Source organism: Pteronotus mesoamericanus, unplaced genomic scaffold (genome assembly GCF_021234165.1).
Source record: "Pteronotus mesoamericanus isolate MK-2021 breed Mesoamerican mustached bat unplaced genomic scaffold, CSHL_Meso_final contig_265, whole genome shotgun sequence".
NCBI lineage: Eukaryota > Metazoa > Chordata > Mammalia > Chiroptera > Mormoopidae > Pteronotus > Pteronotus mesoamericanus.
In genome coordinates, this window is record NW_026555113.1 from 2,357,128 (window position 1) to 2,372,877 (window position 15,750).

The 15,750-nt window shown below is 52.1% G+C and overlaps 1 protein-coding gene across 1 annotated transcript in view; it reads right to left on the minus strand.

Moving 5' to 3' along the window:
* PTPRN2 (protein tyrosine phosphatase receptor type N2) overlaps positions 1-15,750 on the minus strand; it is a 265,811-nt gene that overhangs the window by 210,507 nt on the left and 39,554 nt on the right. Inside the window, exon 2 of the mRNA XM_054574797.1 lies at positions 3,749-3,799. Coding sequence (XP_054430772.1) covers positions 3,749-3,799 — 51 coding nt within the window. The remainder of the gene's footprint in view (positions 1-3,748; positions 3,800-15,750) is intronic.

Here is a 15,750-nt window from a genome sequence, read left to right on the forward strand (position 1 = left end):
CCAGTGGCTGTTTCCAGCTCCCATTCTTACCAGCAAAGCACGTCAAGTGCCCGCTCCCCTGGGTTCTCACCAGCACCAGGGTTATTCAGGTTTTCAGCTTTGGTAAAATCTACGGTATGGTTCATAGGTGGATGCCCCTCACTGAGGGTGAACACATTTTCATATATGATGTGGGCCTTTCCGTTTCCTCACCTCTAAATTACCATTCACATCTTTGCCCATCTTCCTGTTGAATTCCTTGTCTTTTTCTTACACTGTGTAGCAGCCCTTCATAATTAAGAATATAAACAGTTGTTGCTAATGGTTTCTCCATAGTGTTCATCTTTGTTAATTGTGGTAAAATACACGTGCCATAAAGTGTGCCATCTTCACCATGTTCGAGTGCACAGTGGCACGGAGCACGCGCACTTGTGCAGCCATCCCCACCGCCATGTCTGGAGTGCTCCATCTCCCCAAACTGGGACTCGTCCCCATTAAGCACCCCGCCCCGCCCCCACTGTCTGCTTTCTGTCTCTATGAATCTGACCGCAGGTGCACATCCCTCGGAGGTGCTGGGGGTTCCGTCCAGACCCCCATAACAAAGCATAACAACAAGGCGAGCTGCACACCTTTTTTGATTTCCCAGTGCATGTAAAAGTTATGTTTACACTAAACTGCAGTCTACTAAATGTGAAATAGCACTGTGTTTTAAAATGTGCACACCTTGGTTAAAAATACGTTATTGCTAAAAATTGCTGACGTCACCTGAGCCTTCAGTGAGTCATAACCCTTTTGCTGATGGGGGGGGTCTCCCCTTGAGTTCAATGAAAACAGTGTCTGCAAAGCACAATAAAGGAGTTCTGCGTGCTCCTGGGACCCCACAGAAGGAAGTCACACAGTATTTGTCCTTTTGTGACCTGCTTATTTCACTGAGTGTAACCTCTTCTAGTCCATCCACGCTACAGCCTGTGTCAGAATGTCCTTCCTTTTAAGCCTGAATAATGGTCCGCAGCACGCGCAGACCATGTCATGCTTATCCATCCATCTGCTGTGAACCCCGGGCGGCTTCCAGTCGTAGCTGCTGTGAACACCGGTGTACACGTACTCAGTCCCTGCTTTCCATTCTTTTAAGTATGTACTCAGATTGACGGATCATGTTAACTCCATGTTTAGTTTTTTTAGGAACTGTCAAACTGCTTTCCTTAGAAGTTGCACCATTTTACGTTCCCACCCACAGTACACAAGGATCCCCATTTCTCCACGTCCTTGCCACGTATTTTCTGTTGTCATTGTTACAGTCACCATCCTGATGTGTGGGGCATGGTGTGGTTATCTTCTGACTTTCTTTATGAAGTACCGTTGGACCTTGAACAACACGGCTTCCACTGCATGGGTCCATGTATTCTCAGATTTTTGTCAATATTCAGTCGGCCCTCGGTATCCCTGGGTTTCGCATCTGAGGATTCAACCAACTAGGGATGGGAACCAGTATTTTTCACTTGTGGCTGGGATGCTGGGAACCCACAGATGCACATTCTGCCTCATTTGTATCAGGGACTTGCGCACCTAGGACTGTGTTGTCCACAGGGTCCCAGAGCCAACCCCCTGCAGATACTGAAAAATAACTGTGCCTCATCCCATGCAACCATTTTCATTTTAATTGTCATAAACAAGGTCTCTTGGGCTTTTGAAAACATATATAAGGTTAATAGAATTATGTATGTCTACCTATGTCCCAAGAAAAGGAAGGACAGCACAGGGAGACAGAGAAAGAGAGGAACCCTGTGTCTGAGCAAAGAACATTCTGGATTCCTTGCAGTGGCCCAGCCACACCTCCTGCCCGCCCCTCCTGCCGCCAGGCTGAGTCATGCTGTCACCGTGGCAACCGCAAATCCAGGCGGCACTGCTTTTATCGCTGCCCTCAGCTGTGCGCAGCACACGACTTTGTGGGATTGGAGGAGGCCTGCTTCACTCTGACCCAGCCAGCCCTTAACCATACTAGAATAAACAAACACTGCCTCTCTCCATAAATCAAGGCCTGTGCATTTACATTTACATTTAAATTGCTTTCCTTTGCCAAAGAAGCCAAAGCTATTACCTTATGTAACGTCAGTGTAATTCTGTGTCAGGGAGGCGCATGGAGGGCGGGGAGGAAAGCCCCAGAGAGGTCACGACACCCAGGCCTGCTTTCTGTCCAGGGCAGAGGGGAGGGGACAGAGTGGCAGCTTTTACCCTGCCAAGCCACGTGTGTCTGCAGTCAAATTAAACACACACACACTTGTTACCTTCATAATGAAACGTCACTGAGGGCAGATGAACTATTTTTTAAATAGTTATTTATTTAAATAAGTCTCCAAATAAAAGCTTCAGAAGGTTCACTCGCAGGAGCCTGAGTGTGTGGGAGCGAGCAGCCCATCCAGGTGCGAGAACGCGGTCTGCGGTGGGCAGGGGGGCAGGTCAGGGGGGCAGGGCAGGCGGGCAGGATCAAGGCGGCTGCAAACTGCATTCTGTGATCACACTCTGCACAGAAGTCACCCCCAAACAGAAAAAAATGGAACCATCCAGAACCAGCAGCAATTTCTCCCCAGGACACAGCTCTGAAATCAGAGGCCTCAGACCCAGGACTGTTCTCACCGTGAGCTTCTGAAGGTGCCTGGTCTTTGCCTTTCATGCCCTCAAACGGTGCCTCACTCCGGGAGAGCCTCCCAGGACTTCGTGAAAGGATCCCAGGGACCAAAAGTCCCGCAAAAGTCAGCTGTCCTCGCAGGCAGCCACATCTGCGCCGAGAACCAGGATGGAGTGAGGGGCACTTGTCCCAAGTTGAAAATGCCATGGGTGAGATCCAGGCAGTGACAAAGTCCACTCTCCCCCGAAAGGACAGAGATGGGCAGTGGGTGAGAAGAGAGCCCACGTCCATGCTGGGCTTCCCAGAACTGCCTGGGTCCCATGTGCAGACCCAGTCGGACTTTAGGAAAAGCCCCCTGGCCAGCTTTTCTGGGTGGGTGTCCTGAACCAAGACCCTCCCCTTCGTGTCCAAAGGGCTGCTACCCAATGCATGTCACCCAATATTGCCTAAGACATGGGGTTTTCTTCCTCTTCTGAGAAGCAGCCCTTCTGAGCACACCCATCCTTTCTGAGACTCACAGGGCGGGACGCTTGTGGACCTGCCCCATCCAGAGCCCAGCTGCTGGGAGGACCCCCTACTCTGGTACCTTACCCGGACTTGGGGGCTTTGCGCCCTACCTGAAAACACAAAGCGTCACACATTTGCTTCTCACCTATGAAGAGAGGAAAACGGGCAGCAGGAAGACAAGCTTGCCTCCTGGCAGAGAGCCCGAACAAGCGGAGTGTGACGCAGCGCAAAGAGCATGGCTGGTTGGAGGGAGGGACGGAGGCTGGGTGCTCAGGGCTGAGGATGGGGGTGGATCCCGTCCAGCCATCATCAGTGTTCCAGGTCCCACCCCCTGTCACTGATGAGCTCTCACATGTAGCCCTAAAACACTGGCTAGAGACCCCAACACAGATGCAAACACACATCTGTGCACAGAAAGAGAGAGTATGTTTCACTTCTACTAATGTTCCACTTCCTCCCCTTTCGATAACATGCAGAGACGATTCAACTCCATGGCTCTGCAGGCGCATCACATGAAATGAACGTGACCCTGAGCCTCCACTCCACACAGTAGCCCTGTCCTGGGCATTGCCTGGGTTGGCAGGATGAGGCAAACCCAGCCCCACAGCCGAGTATCGGCCAGGACCGCACACTCACCGTTGACACAGGTCTCGGACAGTCTGCAAAGGCCATCTTCCAATAAGCAGCCTGGGAGGAAAACAGAAAACAGAACTGAGTCAGAGCTGCAAAGGCGACATCTCGTCAGTCAGAGGCCATGACACTGGCCAGCTCCTGAGTCCCAAAGAAACAGGTCTCTGTGCTTGGCTTTTCCGAGATGATGCTGGGACATTTGGAAGCCAGAACACACCCCTGGCTTGAGTCGGTGAGAGGACGGGCTTCTCCACCAGGAGGACACTCACGCATATCCTGTCCCTCCAGCGTCTGCCTGCAGGGTGAGCTACTGGGGTGTGAGGGGGGTCATCTCCGCAGACTCCTCCTTGGCAGAGCTGCCAGGGGGCCAGACCCATGGGGCTCTGTCAGCATCACCACAGGCCTTCTGTGACTATGCACGCGCCCAATGTGGATGGCAGCCTACCTTTGTTCCACAAACAGAAAGGGAGGCGGACGGAGGTCACCTTGTGTCATAAGGACAGACAGACAGACTGCAAAGTGAGTGCTGCAGCAAACACTGACCCCCGTGGAGGCACCGGGGTCGGTCAGAGAAGGCAGCCATTCTGCCCTGAGTTCTAGCGCATCTTCAATGCACAGAAAGAACGGAGCAAATCCATCCTCAGGAGGGCCAGCCAGGAAGATGAGGGTGAAAACCAGGGGAGGGCTGTGCACACTCAGAGGGGGGGCCGCCCCAGGGCCTGGACACCATGTTCACACCCACACCCAGGAGGGCCTGATGTTTGCTGAGCACACCGTGCCTTCTGGCAACACCAAGAACATTCTCCTGCCAAAGCACAATGTCTTCATTCCTGTTTCTCCAGCTGACAAACTCCCTTCACCCAGTAAGACTCAACTCAGAAGGCCTGTGGAAGCTCCCTGCACCTCGAAGCAAAGGTTCCATTTTCCTGAAACAACATCATTGCACGGAAAACAGCCTTTCCTCTTTCAGTCTCCTTTCAACACGCCCTCGCCTCCTTTACCTGTGCACCCAGCTGAGCACTCAGCTCCCCATTTCCCAGCTCGGCCCCTCCTCCCTCTACACAGTCACTTCTCACTGGAGTACCCGAGCCCTGAGCCCAACTGGGTATGGAGAAAAGGGCAAACAGCTGGAAAGGAAAGCACAGCGGAGAGGTCGGGTGGTTGACTCCAATCTGGTTCCCCATAAAGCAGTCACCCTGAGAGTCACTCTTTTGCCTGGTCTCAGCCACTGGGGGCAGGAGCGTCAGGGCCAAGTCAGCTGACCTCAACGACTTTGTGCGGGCCACCCCAGGGTGTGCATCACAGATGACCAGAGTGAACCCCCACAGGCCTCCCTCAAGGAGCTCGGGGCTCCAGCTGCCTCTCCCAGTTCCCAGATGCGCCCTCCCGGCGCCCACGATTACCCCAGCATTAGTGGGTTTTCGGTCAGACGCAGAGACAGGGCAGCCCCATTTAGAGTTCTGTTTGTCACGGGGAAATGGTAGGTGACAGGCTGCAAGAAAAGGCAGCAGGAAAGCCTTCGATTAGGGTGACAATCCCTATAGGGATGAGATTTGCATCTCAATTAACTGTTATCAGTAGCCAGATCCAGCCCATTCTAGGGAACTGGCGAAAGGCTGGGTCCGAAAGACCCCCACCAGACCCCCACCAGCGGCGTTTCCATTCATTTATCACCACGGCTGCAGGTGTGTGCATTTCCCTGCACCCGCAACATGCTAATTGCTGCTAATCTGCATTGTTGTTTGCTCTAAAATTAGGACAGGCCATATTTCATTTTAAACATCAGCCACCTACTAATAGTAATTATGACCATAAATCATGGAGAGAAAGAAAAAGACATCTAAACACTCAGCTCTGCCCTGTGCTCAGACTCGGACACACTTTCTTCTCCACACAGGCCCCTCCCTCCCTCCCTCCCTCCCTGCAGGCCAGCTTCAGAAATGCTTGCACACTCGCAGACACACACACACACACACACACTCTCTCTGAACCTTTTTAGTTCTAATGCTGCTTCCCCCTCATTTCCTCAGAATACTGAGCAGCATCTTGTCACCATCTTGGTGCCTCTTTCTTATCCTGTTTGAAGTGGGAATGGGTCCAGCTCTCCTGTGAGCAGCCAGGCCGGCTGGGCTTCTCACACCCTCCCCTCCCAAGGGGCATTTAGAAAGGGGTCTGTATTTTGTGGTGGAAACAAGTCCGCGTGAGCGGCCCCTGCCGCCCCAGCTGGCTGGGAACTGCAGGCCCACACCTGCCCTGGACCGGCCCCGGGCCCCTCCCACTCCCAGGGTGCCCCCTTCGGGGCAATGCTGCTGCAGAGGTGAGGGGGGCCTGAAAACCGAGGGACCTAGCCCTCCTGCCCCACCACCCACGTCCTCCTCGGCCACAGGGGAGACAGTCACCCTCCTGGTCTGCTCTGCTCACCTGACAAAGGGACTGAGGGAACTGCCTCCCCGCACTGCGGGGTGTTTGCAAGGGCCTGAGACGGATGCACATGACGCTAACACCACAGACAGGTCTGTACAGAGTGATGCAAGAAAAAGATCAACGTAAAATGAATCCTTTCACCAAAAAAATCCAATGGATTCTGTCTCAGGCCACACGAACAGGAACGGTGATTCTGGATCTTCGACGAAGTAACTAGAATGGTCTTAGGAACCAAGAGTAACCTCACCAAACTTTCTCACAAGTGAAAGCTGATAATGCTACTAAGCCAAAAAGAGTTTAGTGCTGTAGCCAGATAAAACCAGAACAGAACCAGTAATACACGGATTGTATGGTACATTTTAATAACATGCTACCTTTCTCCTTGCGGTGATTTTCACAAAAACAAAGTCCCTCACGCTTGGATTTTCTATGACTTTATTGTTTTTCCTCTTTGGGGTCCCCAGAACAGTAAACAGTAATACACCACAGCGAAAGCCCTGGCACCCTACCCGGTCCCACTCCAGAGGTCACAAGGAACTGCCCTTTGTTGAACAGGTCACTGTGCACCTTTCGTGAATCACTTCGAGTCCTGGCAGCCCTGCCAGCAGCCACTCCCAGCCTGCAGAGGAGGAAATGGGTGCAGAAAGGTTGGTGATCTGCCCACAGCCCCACTCAAAGCCTGGCCTCTCTCCCCAGAGCACGCTCCTCCCCGCTGTCCAGGCCCTTCCCACCCAGTCCCCCCGGGCACAGATGCAGGGGCCACACACTATGTTTCTCCTGATGAAGCCAAGCACCCAGACCCTCAGCCTGTGACCTCCACGCCTCCTTCCCACCTCCACCTGCAACCCTCATTCTTCCGTGGGCAGGTGCAGATCTGGGGAAAGAAAATCAAGTCCATACCACTACTCAGCCAGCGATCCAGGTGCACACACCCCTGTAGGCATCTATCACCTGGAAGGAAGGAGAGTCACTAACGTCCTCAGAGAGCCCGCTGCGCCCACGCACTCCTCCCCCTAAGGTGACACCCCTGGACCCTGCCTCAGCCCCAGGAGCCCCAGGAGCAGAGCCCTGTCCAGCAGGAAAGCAGCAGGAAGCCATGTGGAGTGAGCAGCTGTCAATGCCTGGACTCAGGTGCCTTCACCCCCTCCAAACAGGTGCCCCTTTCCCCCACAGGTGTCCCTTCACAGTCCCGTTCCTTCTGCCAGGCCTTCCCTGGAGTGTGACTGGCACCCCATAAATTGGCTAACAAAAGGAAAACCACTCCTTGATTTGCAAGTATACAGATTTGAGAGACCTCCCAAGGCCTCGCTCTCAAAGGGGAGGAATCCAGACCTCAGCAAGAATGTTCTCCTGGTTCACTCACTCCCTTTCCTTGGAGAAGGGGCATCAAGCCACAGGTGTTGCCTACAAGACGCTTGCTAGTCCTCAGATCCACCCCCATTACCTGACGGCTTCCCTCCTGGAGCAGAATGCCACTCGGGTGCACAGGGAGGCGCTGCCCCCTGTCCTGGGCCTGAGCCTGCTGACCTGGTGCCCTTCCTGGAGTGGGCGGAGGTCCAGGATGTGGCGCAGGTCGCCCTCCTTTGCCAGGTCAGAGGTGTGGCCCCTCCAGAGACCAGGGGGCAGATCCTGGAGGTCATTACTCCAACTGCAGGGTGAGTTTGGCCGCCCGGCCTGGCTCTCAGTGCTGGCGGCCACGGGGAGGGACACAGAAGCAATTCTGAACTAGTTGGAAGTCAACTTCACAGAGGCCCGTGAAGCCCAGCTGACATGAGCTGGCACCTGGCAGCATGAACCAGGACAACACCTGGGCCCAGAGCCATGTCAGGGAGGCTGTCACCTGCACAGTTGGACCCAGAGCCCAGGCTGGCACCTGCTGTCATGAGGAGGCAGGTGAGGGTCTTCTTCAAAGCCTGCGAGCCCCCCCTCCCCGCACTCATGCCAGTCACTGGGCCAAGCAGGTGGGGAACACTTCCTCACGTGCCGCACACACCTCGGCAGGCACCCCGCACTCCTGAGTCGCCTGAGTGCCAGCTGGGTCTCAGGAAACACCTTCACCCCCTACAATTGCCTCCGATAAGGGGTTTATACCACAACCCAGCTTCTGTGCAGAGAGGTCACAGATTTCACAGCTTACGAAGATTAGACAAAGTTAAATAACATAAACCTCACTTCCCTTGGTGCCCAACTAACTTCCTGCTCATGGCCCCCCACCCGTACCAACCCCCACGCCCAAACCCACTTATCGCTGGTGATTTTGTGTGTCTGTTCTGCCTCCTCTGAATCTTAAAAAAAGCGACCGCACTGGACTCAACGAGCCCCAGCCACTGCGTGACATGCAGGCCTTCGTAACTGAGACCGACCAGCAGGGACAGGGACTGCGGGGTTTCAGCAACGGAGTCTACACACACAGGAGTTCTCACCACAGCCCTGCATCCTTCTCCCTAGTGGAAACACTAAAGGCTACACAATCCGAGGTTCTGGAAATTATGTTAAATTCTATTCTTTTCTAGGAACTGCATTAGCAAAGGAGGGGGAGGGGTGAGATTTGAAGAGACATTCTTTTTTAGAGTCACCTTCACTTTTAATATTCTGAGCAAGGAGGCAAAGGGTCCAGCTCTGCCTCATGGTAGGGGTTCGGCCTTGGCAAAGCGAAGTGCCCAGCACATGTCACGCTGCCGGTGCTCTTCGCACGGCCAAGCTGCAAGCACAGACCCACGCCACTGCAGGCCCCCACCCCCTGCGGTGGTGCTGAATGTTGTATCAGCTCAGATGCAATGATGCTCCGAATCAGGGCAGGGCATCCAGGCCGAGGCGGAACCATTTCCACATTCAGAAGCCCCTTCCCTTGGAAGACTCTGTAGAGCGAGTAAAAGACACAAGAGCCTCACCCCAGAGGCCGGGCTGCCTCTGAAGGCTGTGTTTTCATAGGAGCTGGAACAACCCCCAAACTGATGCTCACACCCCCTTTCTCTGAGGCAACCTGCGCTGTGGGTCAGAACATCCCCTTTCCCTCACTCGAGATCTCAGACTAAAGCTGTGACTGCAACTTCAAAGACCAAAGGAAAAGGGAGGGGGAGGGCGAGAGTGGAGAGAGGGAGGCTACTTGCTCTGCCCCTTGGACCTGCCCTGGTGGGAGGGCCCTGTCACCAGTCCCTGTCCACCTCTGTGAGCTGCCACTGTGTGTGTCGGCGGGGCGGGGGGGGGGGGGGGGGGGGGGTCGGGGCATGCGGACAGAGCTGAGGGGGGCCGGCCGGAGCACGCCCTCTGCTGTGCGTCCATCGTACTCTCCCCCCAGCGGAGGGACTGGGCAGGGCTGAGGTGCGAGCAAACCCTTCTCCGGGTATGAGAGGGAGCTCTAATTAAGTGGCTGAGATCCCTGAAGCCCGCAGCCCACACAGCCCACAGCACGGGTGACGTCAGCCCTTGTCCTACACTCCTGCTCCTCCTCTTCCCTAGTCATTAAATAAGGGGCTCCATTAGGGGCACGCTGCACACCCCACGCAGCCCAGCCCCGCAGCCCTCCACCCGTCGCCTCGGCAGCCGTGTCTGGACACACCGTGGCAGGACCTGGGGACAGCACCTGGCCAAGAAAATCCCCAGCCCACCCCCTCTCACCCTCAAACACCAGAACCTGAGGCATTTGGGGGTGAGGGGACAGGCTGTTATTATCTTTCCGCTTTATTCTGCGTGGGCTACAAAGTCTGCTCTTGAAAGTGGCTCAGAGAAAACACAATCATGCAGGTTCCAGGCAGAGACTGGTCGCAGGGACAAAAAAACCCATGCACATGAGACCTGTCACAGAGGGACTTCGGTCTGAGGGTCCTTCCTCTTTCTGACAAGTCACCACGCAGCTCAGGGTGAGGCAGGGACGGGTGGGCTCTGACAGGTGTCGCCGCGCCGGCCCTCCCAGAGCTCCCGAGGCTGCAGCTCCCGAGGCAGGAGGCCCTCCAGTGCTGTGCATCATGAAACTCAGCAGCAGGCCTGACCCCCGTGCCGTCCAGGCTCAGAGACCACAGTCTGAGTGGCGCTTCGGCTCCTTTCTCAGGCCAGAAGGTGGGCAGGTGGCAGTCTGTGGCCTGAGCTGCCCTGGGCAGACCACACAACCAGGGGGCCATCTGGACACAGCCCACTCCCTCTGGGCCTGATGCGTCACTTCCGCAGCTACTATGAGCTGGGTGCTGCCTGCCGGGAGGACCCTCTCTGCCTTAGACCCTGCGCACAGTGTGGACTACACGGAGGCCAAGACAAAGAAGGGACGCACACACAGTGTCGTGAATGGAGACAGGACAGTGGGGGCAAGGAAGCCAGGCAATAGGGTAGAAGTGGGGAAGGGGTGAAGGGGGGCCACCTAGATGATTCTGGAATGTTCAGTCCAGTTGGGATGCCAGGCTCACGTGCGTGGGTCTTCAGCCTCAGAGGAAGGAGACAGTCTCACAGCCCGAGGACCAGCCCGCAGCAGGGATCTGAGCCAGGACCAGAGTGGGGCTCACGGTGCACATGTCACCTAGGACACCACTGCGGTGCGCCAACCTCCTGGGAGCAACGGAGAGCTAATCACGGCTTCACAGGCCCCACGCGCTGCGCAGCTTCAGGCGAAGGCTGTCACTGCGCTCTGTGCAGCAGGGGGCCCCAGACTCAGCGCCCTCCATGCCTCCCTTCATTCCTGGCACGGACGTGGCTGAAGACCCACAGACGTGGGCAAGCCAGTGCTGCGCAAATCCCCCAGGGGTAACGCCAGGCCCTCCCACGCCCCCTCTCCCGACGTCCTTGCTCGGCTGACCCTGTTCCGTTGGTAGGACATTTGCGGTGACATCTGTGTTCAGTGGGGAATGAAAACCCACTCGCCCACAGGGCCAGCATCTCACGCACAGAGAACCACACATCACCCTGGGAGCGGATCTGAGAGCTGGGCCCACCAACCATCGAGCTCTGCAATGTGTTTCTACAATAAAGAAAACCTAAATTCTTACATTGAGCAGCTCCCTTGATTTCAAGCACTAATTGTTCATATTTGTTTAAACTCTCTTAAGAATAAGAAATTGTTCTAGATTCTGGATATCTACCAGAATTTTGTGTTTTGCGTGAAAGGCACATGAGCTAGTTTCTGGGATATTCCTGCTTTACCAGTTTAGCTGACCTGAACTAGGGGCATTCTGGGTGGCGTTTTAACTGGCTATTTGTTTTTTATGCTTGATTTCCTGAAATAGAACAATATCTTCAAAAGAGGAACATTTTCTGAATTATTCTTTTGGATTATGAAAGCATTTCTAAGCTTGTTTCCATAGTTACAAAGTTAAAGAAAACCTCTGGAAAAAATATCTAGGAGAAACCTTAAATGTCAAATTCTGAGGATAAAAACAGACACTCTGTAGAAGAAAGAAGCAGACCCCCTGAGAAGCCCCGACCACTACCATGTGCTGGCTTGCACTACAGCACAGCCCAGGGAAGAGCAGCGTCAAAAGCACAAATAAAGTGAAAGAAACTGGTAAAAATCAGGACTGCTGAGATATAGAGCACGATACATATTGCATAGCATAGCCTCCTATAACTCTGTGCACTTTCCACAGAGATGTGAGCTACATGGATCGAAGCAGGCGGCAGTGCTGGACTGACTTAGCGGTGAAAGAGGGGAAAACTAGTCACAGTTTCTCCACCATTCTTGACACACAGACCTCTTTGATGGTCATAACACCACCTCAGGACTCTCCCTAGAAGACTTACGCTATTTTGTCACCTGCACACAGTAGAATGCAACACTTCTCAAACTTTGGTGTGACCTAAATCGGCTGAGGTGCTGATAAAATGGGCATGTCGATTTCTCGGCCAGGGGTAAAGACAAGGTTCTTCATTCCAGCACGTAGCAAGGGTACAGATCATAGAAGTAATTTTAATTTAAAAACCTGGATCAGCATGTTATTAAAAATTATCATGAAGTAAATTTTACAAACTCTTTACAATTCATGTTCTTGGATCCAAATTCTTTCTCATCCCAAATTACAAGTGACATGCCTTGCTCAAATTATTTCAAATAAACATTGTAGGAAAAAGCGTATGTCAACTAATTTTTATAAGTATATTAGTTTCAACTTTAAGACTAGGTGTATATTTAAATATACATTGTAATTTAATCGAATTTAAAAAGCAAAACTGCTCCTATGGTTTGATGTTTAGAATTCTTACACTAGATGCCCCCAAAATATCAAATGGTTTATTTTGATACTTTTCTGCTTTTGTTTTTAAATACAAGATAAGGAAGAATGTTCTGCATGCTATCTGCAAGCACTTATCCACAAATATTAATAACACATATGACAGGTTGTCTTAATTGCAAAAATGAAAAGTAATGGAATACAACTGGTACTACATTTCCCTTTAACACTGATATTTGAAGTGCTAGAGACAACTGGACACGTCACAGTAAGAATTTTATCAGGGGATGAAACTGGTAGATTTGAGGAACAGTCTGGGGTGATTTTGAAACCATTGTTTTAATTCTCCTCTTTTGCTTGTTACATTTCAACCTCATTGTGCTTGTCCTGTGTAAGATCCACTGTGGATACAATTAAATAACAAAACAAAGAGAGAAATTATTTTAAACTGTAACACAGTAGAAGTTACCTTGGGCAGGAACCAGCAACGTCCAACCGGCAATAAAGTTCTGTAGGACATGGTGCGGTATGTTAATAAGCATTATTCAGAAAGGGTTGGGGGTCAAATACAGTTGAAAAACGTGAGCTGATTTTTAACACAACTCCCCTCCACAGGACTTCTCAGAACTTCTGTACCACAAAGGGCCAGGCTCTCTCCAAAAGAAGTGTCGTACAGATGACGTTTGCCAAACTATTGAAATTCAACCCTTTATCCCATGAAACTTCACTGGAATACAGCAAACTAGACCTTGGGATTGCAGAAAAGATGAGTGTGACCTCCAAACGTCTTCCTGCCTAGTGGTTCTCAGTCTTAAGCTGTTAAAACTCAGATTGCCAGGCCCACTTCAGAGTTCCTGACTCAGCAGGGGCTGACACTGTACTTCTAACAAGTCCCAGTGATGCTGGTGCTCCCAGCCGTTCTGGAGACGCTGGCCAGGCAGGTTTCCCACGTGTGTTCAGCAGGAGCCAGTGTGGCGAGATGCTCTGGGCCAAGTGTATTTGAAACATTCCACACCTCGATGTCACTGTCTTAGAACGTCAAATGCATATTAGGTTGTAAGGATTCTGGGAGTCCTTCCTGTAGTGAGAATTTTACCATTTGTTTAATCTGATTTTTTGCTATTTTTATTTTTTTTTTTAACCGTGACATCATTGTGCAACAGCCCACTTAGCCAGACCACACGAGGAAACCATCCCTACTTCCTCCGGAAAGGAACTCTTTCCTTTACAATCTCTTCTGGTTTATTGAAGTGGCTCTCAGAGCCTTTCCTGCCCTGTTACAGCCAAGCCAACAACGTACAGCTCCAGGCTGCCTCACTATCTGAGAACCCTTTGCTCCTCTGAGTTCCAGCAGAGTTCCTCAGGCAGCCCCTCACGAGGACTCCTCCCCTCCCCCCCACCGACAAGATTAATGGACCAATAAAGTAAGAACAGCCTGTTTTCTGCTGAGAATCCTCCTCCCAGACCCACGCCATCCAAGGGTGAGATTTGTTTTTCAAATCTTCCCATCCCAAGTCTTGGAGGCAGGAATCCTGGAGAAAAACAGATTTGCTGAACATTGCTAGGTGTCTCGCCTCCAACAATGTAACAAGGGAACCAGCACCAGCACACTGGCCTCTCTTGTTTTATGGATCAGAGGAACAGCTGTAAGTATGGGAAAGAGATGACCAGAATGACCAAGGAGAGGGTCTCCCGAAGAGGCTTCATCGTTGGGGAAGCCACCCAGCTGTGGGTCAGATCCCAGCCCAGGAAGAAATGTCGCTCGTGACCAAGGAGGTGACTCGTGTTGGGACAGCTGTGAATATGTTAAGGTTTTGTTCTACTGAGAATTGGTTTAGCTCTTAGAAGCTTCTCTAGCTTTTACTACACAGCCTTGCAAACTTGGCATGATAGAAAGCAAAGCTGCTCCCTCTTGAAATGAGATCACAAACCACCTAGCCCAGGACTGAGAGCACACCCTGCTCTCAGCACATGCGTGCCCCCCAACACACACACGCGCGCGCGTGCACACAGAGGACAGCCCTTCAGATGTATAAATCCGCTCTTCTTCAATTTAAATACATCCAGTCTTTCACAAGATTTGGTTTCAAACCACGGTACCTAATTTCCTTGCTCTCAGCACATTGTATTGTCTAGACCTGTGTGAAGATGTGGTACCCACGTCAGAATTGACCAGGGTGCTGCAGGAGTGACCCAGCCACCACGTGCAGGTCTCTCGTCATCCTGCTCTGATTTCCTTCTCTTGTTACAAGAGCTGAGGGCCATCAAGCTGCCTAGGGTCAGAGAGAAGCCAACGCCAGCAGCTTCCAACATAAGAAGGGTCAGCTTTCTCAGGGGCAGGTAAACCCGAGCCATATGTTTTGCAAATAGAATGTTACTGGAACACAGCTGACCCCCCTACCTACATCTCATCTATGGCCACTTCTGCCCTATAAGCTGAGTTCACTAATTATGACAGAGACTATGGACGTGAAAAGCCTCAGTTCTTTACAGAAAAACTTAGCGGACCCCAATTTATTAGAAGGAAAACAGGCTGAGCTTAGAAACTTGCCTGGGAAAATGGGTGGGAACCAGGTCAATGGCTTCGTGCCCCCAGCACACCCGACACCTGGACTCCACTGCTCGAGAGCACGTGGGCCGTTCCCAGGCCCATCATGCTCTGGAGTCGGACCTCATGTTAGAACATGGCTGTTTGCCTCTAACAGCTGAGTCCCAGCTGGGACCCCAGCCTGGACCATCCTGTACTGTGTCCGCACCCACCTCTCGACCCCAAGAACAAGACTCAGCCATCCCCGTGGAAGGTCACATCTACATGTGCTCGCTGTCCAACCTAAATCTTCCGGGTCCTCTTTGTGCAATTCTGGCTTCTTGCGACCCCTCCCAGCTGTGCATCCTGTGCAGACTTAGTAAACGGGCCCTCCCATCTGAGTCTACGTCATGGGCCCCTCCCACCAGGGCCGGCTGGTGAGCCCCGGGCTTGGCAGTGCTGAGGAAGCAGGGCAGGAGGGTGGGTGGGGACAGAGCTGCTCCTCTCCCCCACCAGGCCGGTCTTTCCCAAAATGGAAGCTTCCCTTCCTTGCACATCTCTGAAGATGAACGAGCTGGGTGCCATGGTGATGAGAAAATTTAGAAATAATAGCATTAAACACCAAAAATTCTCCCTGGTATATTGGAAAGGGTGCGTGTTCAGGGGTAGAAGGTTCTAGATATTAGTCATGTGACTGTGAACAAACTACATCTTCTGTCTGCACTTGTTTATTGGGGATATCTCATATTTAAAAGCCTAGAAAACTAATAAAATGCAAAAAATCTCAAGGAATAAAAAAATATCAGTTATTTCATCACCCAGAGATAACATCCCTATTAATATTCTGGTTTTCAGTCATTTTTCTTTGCACATTTAGAAGAATTTGAATCATACTATACATATAT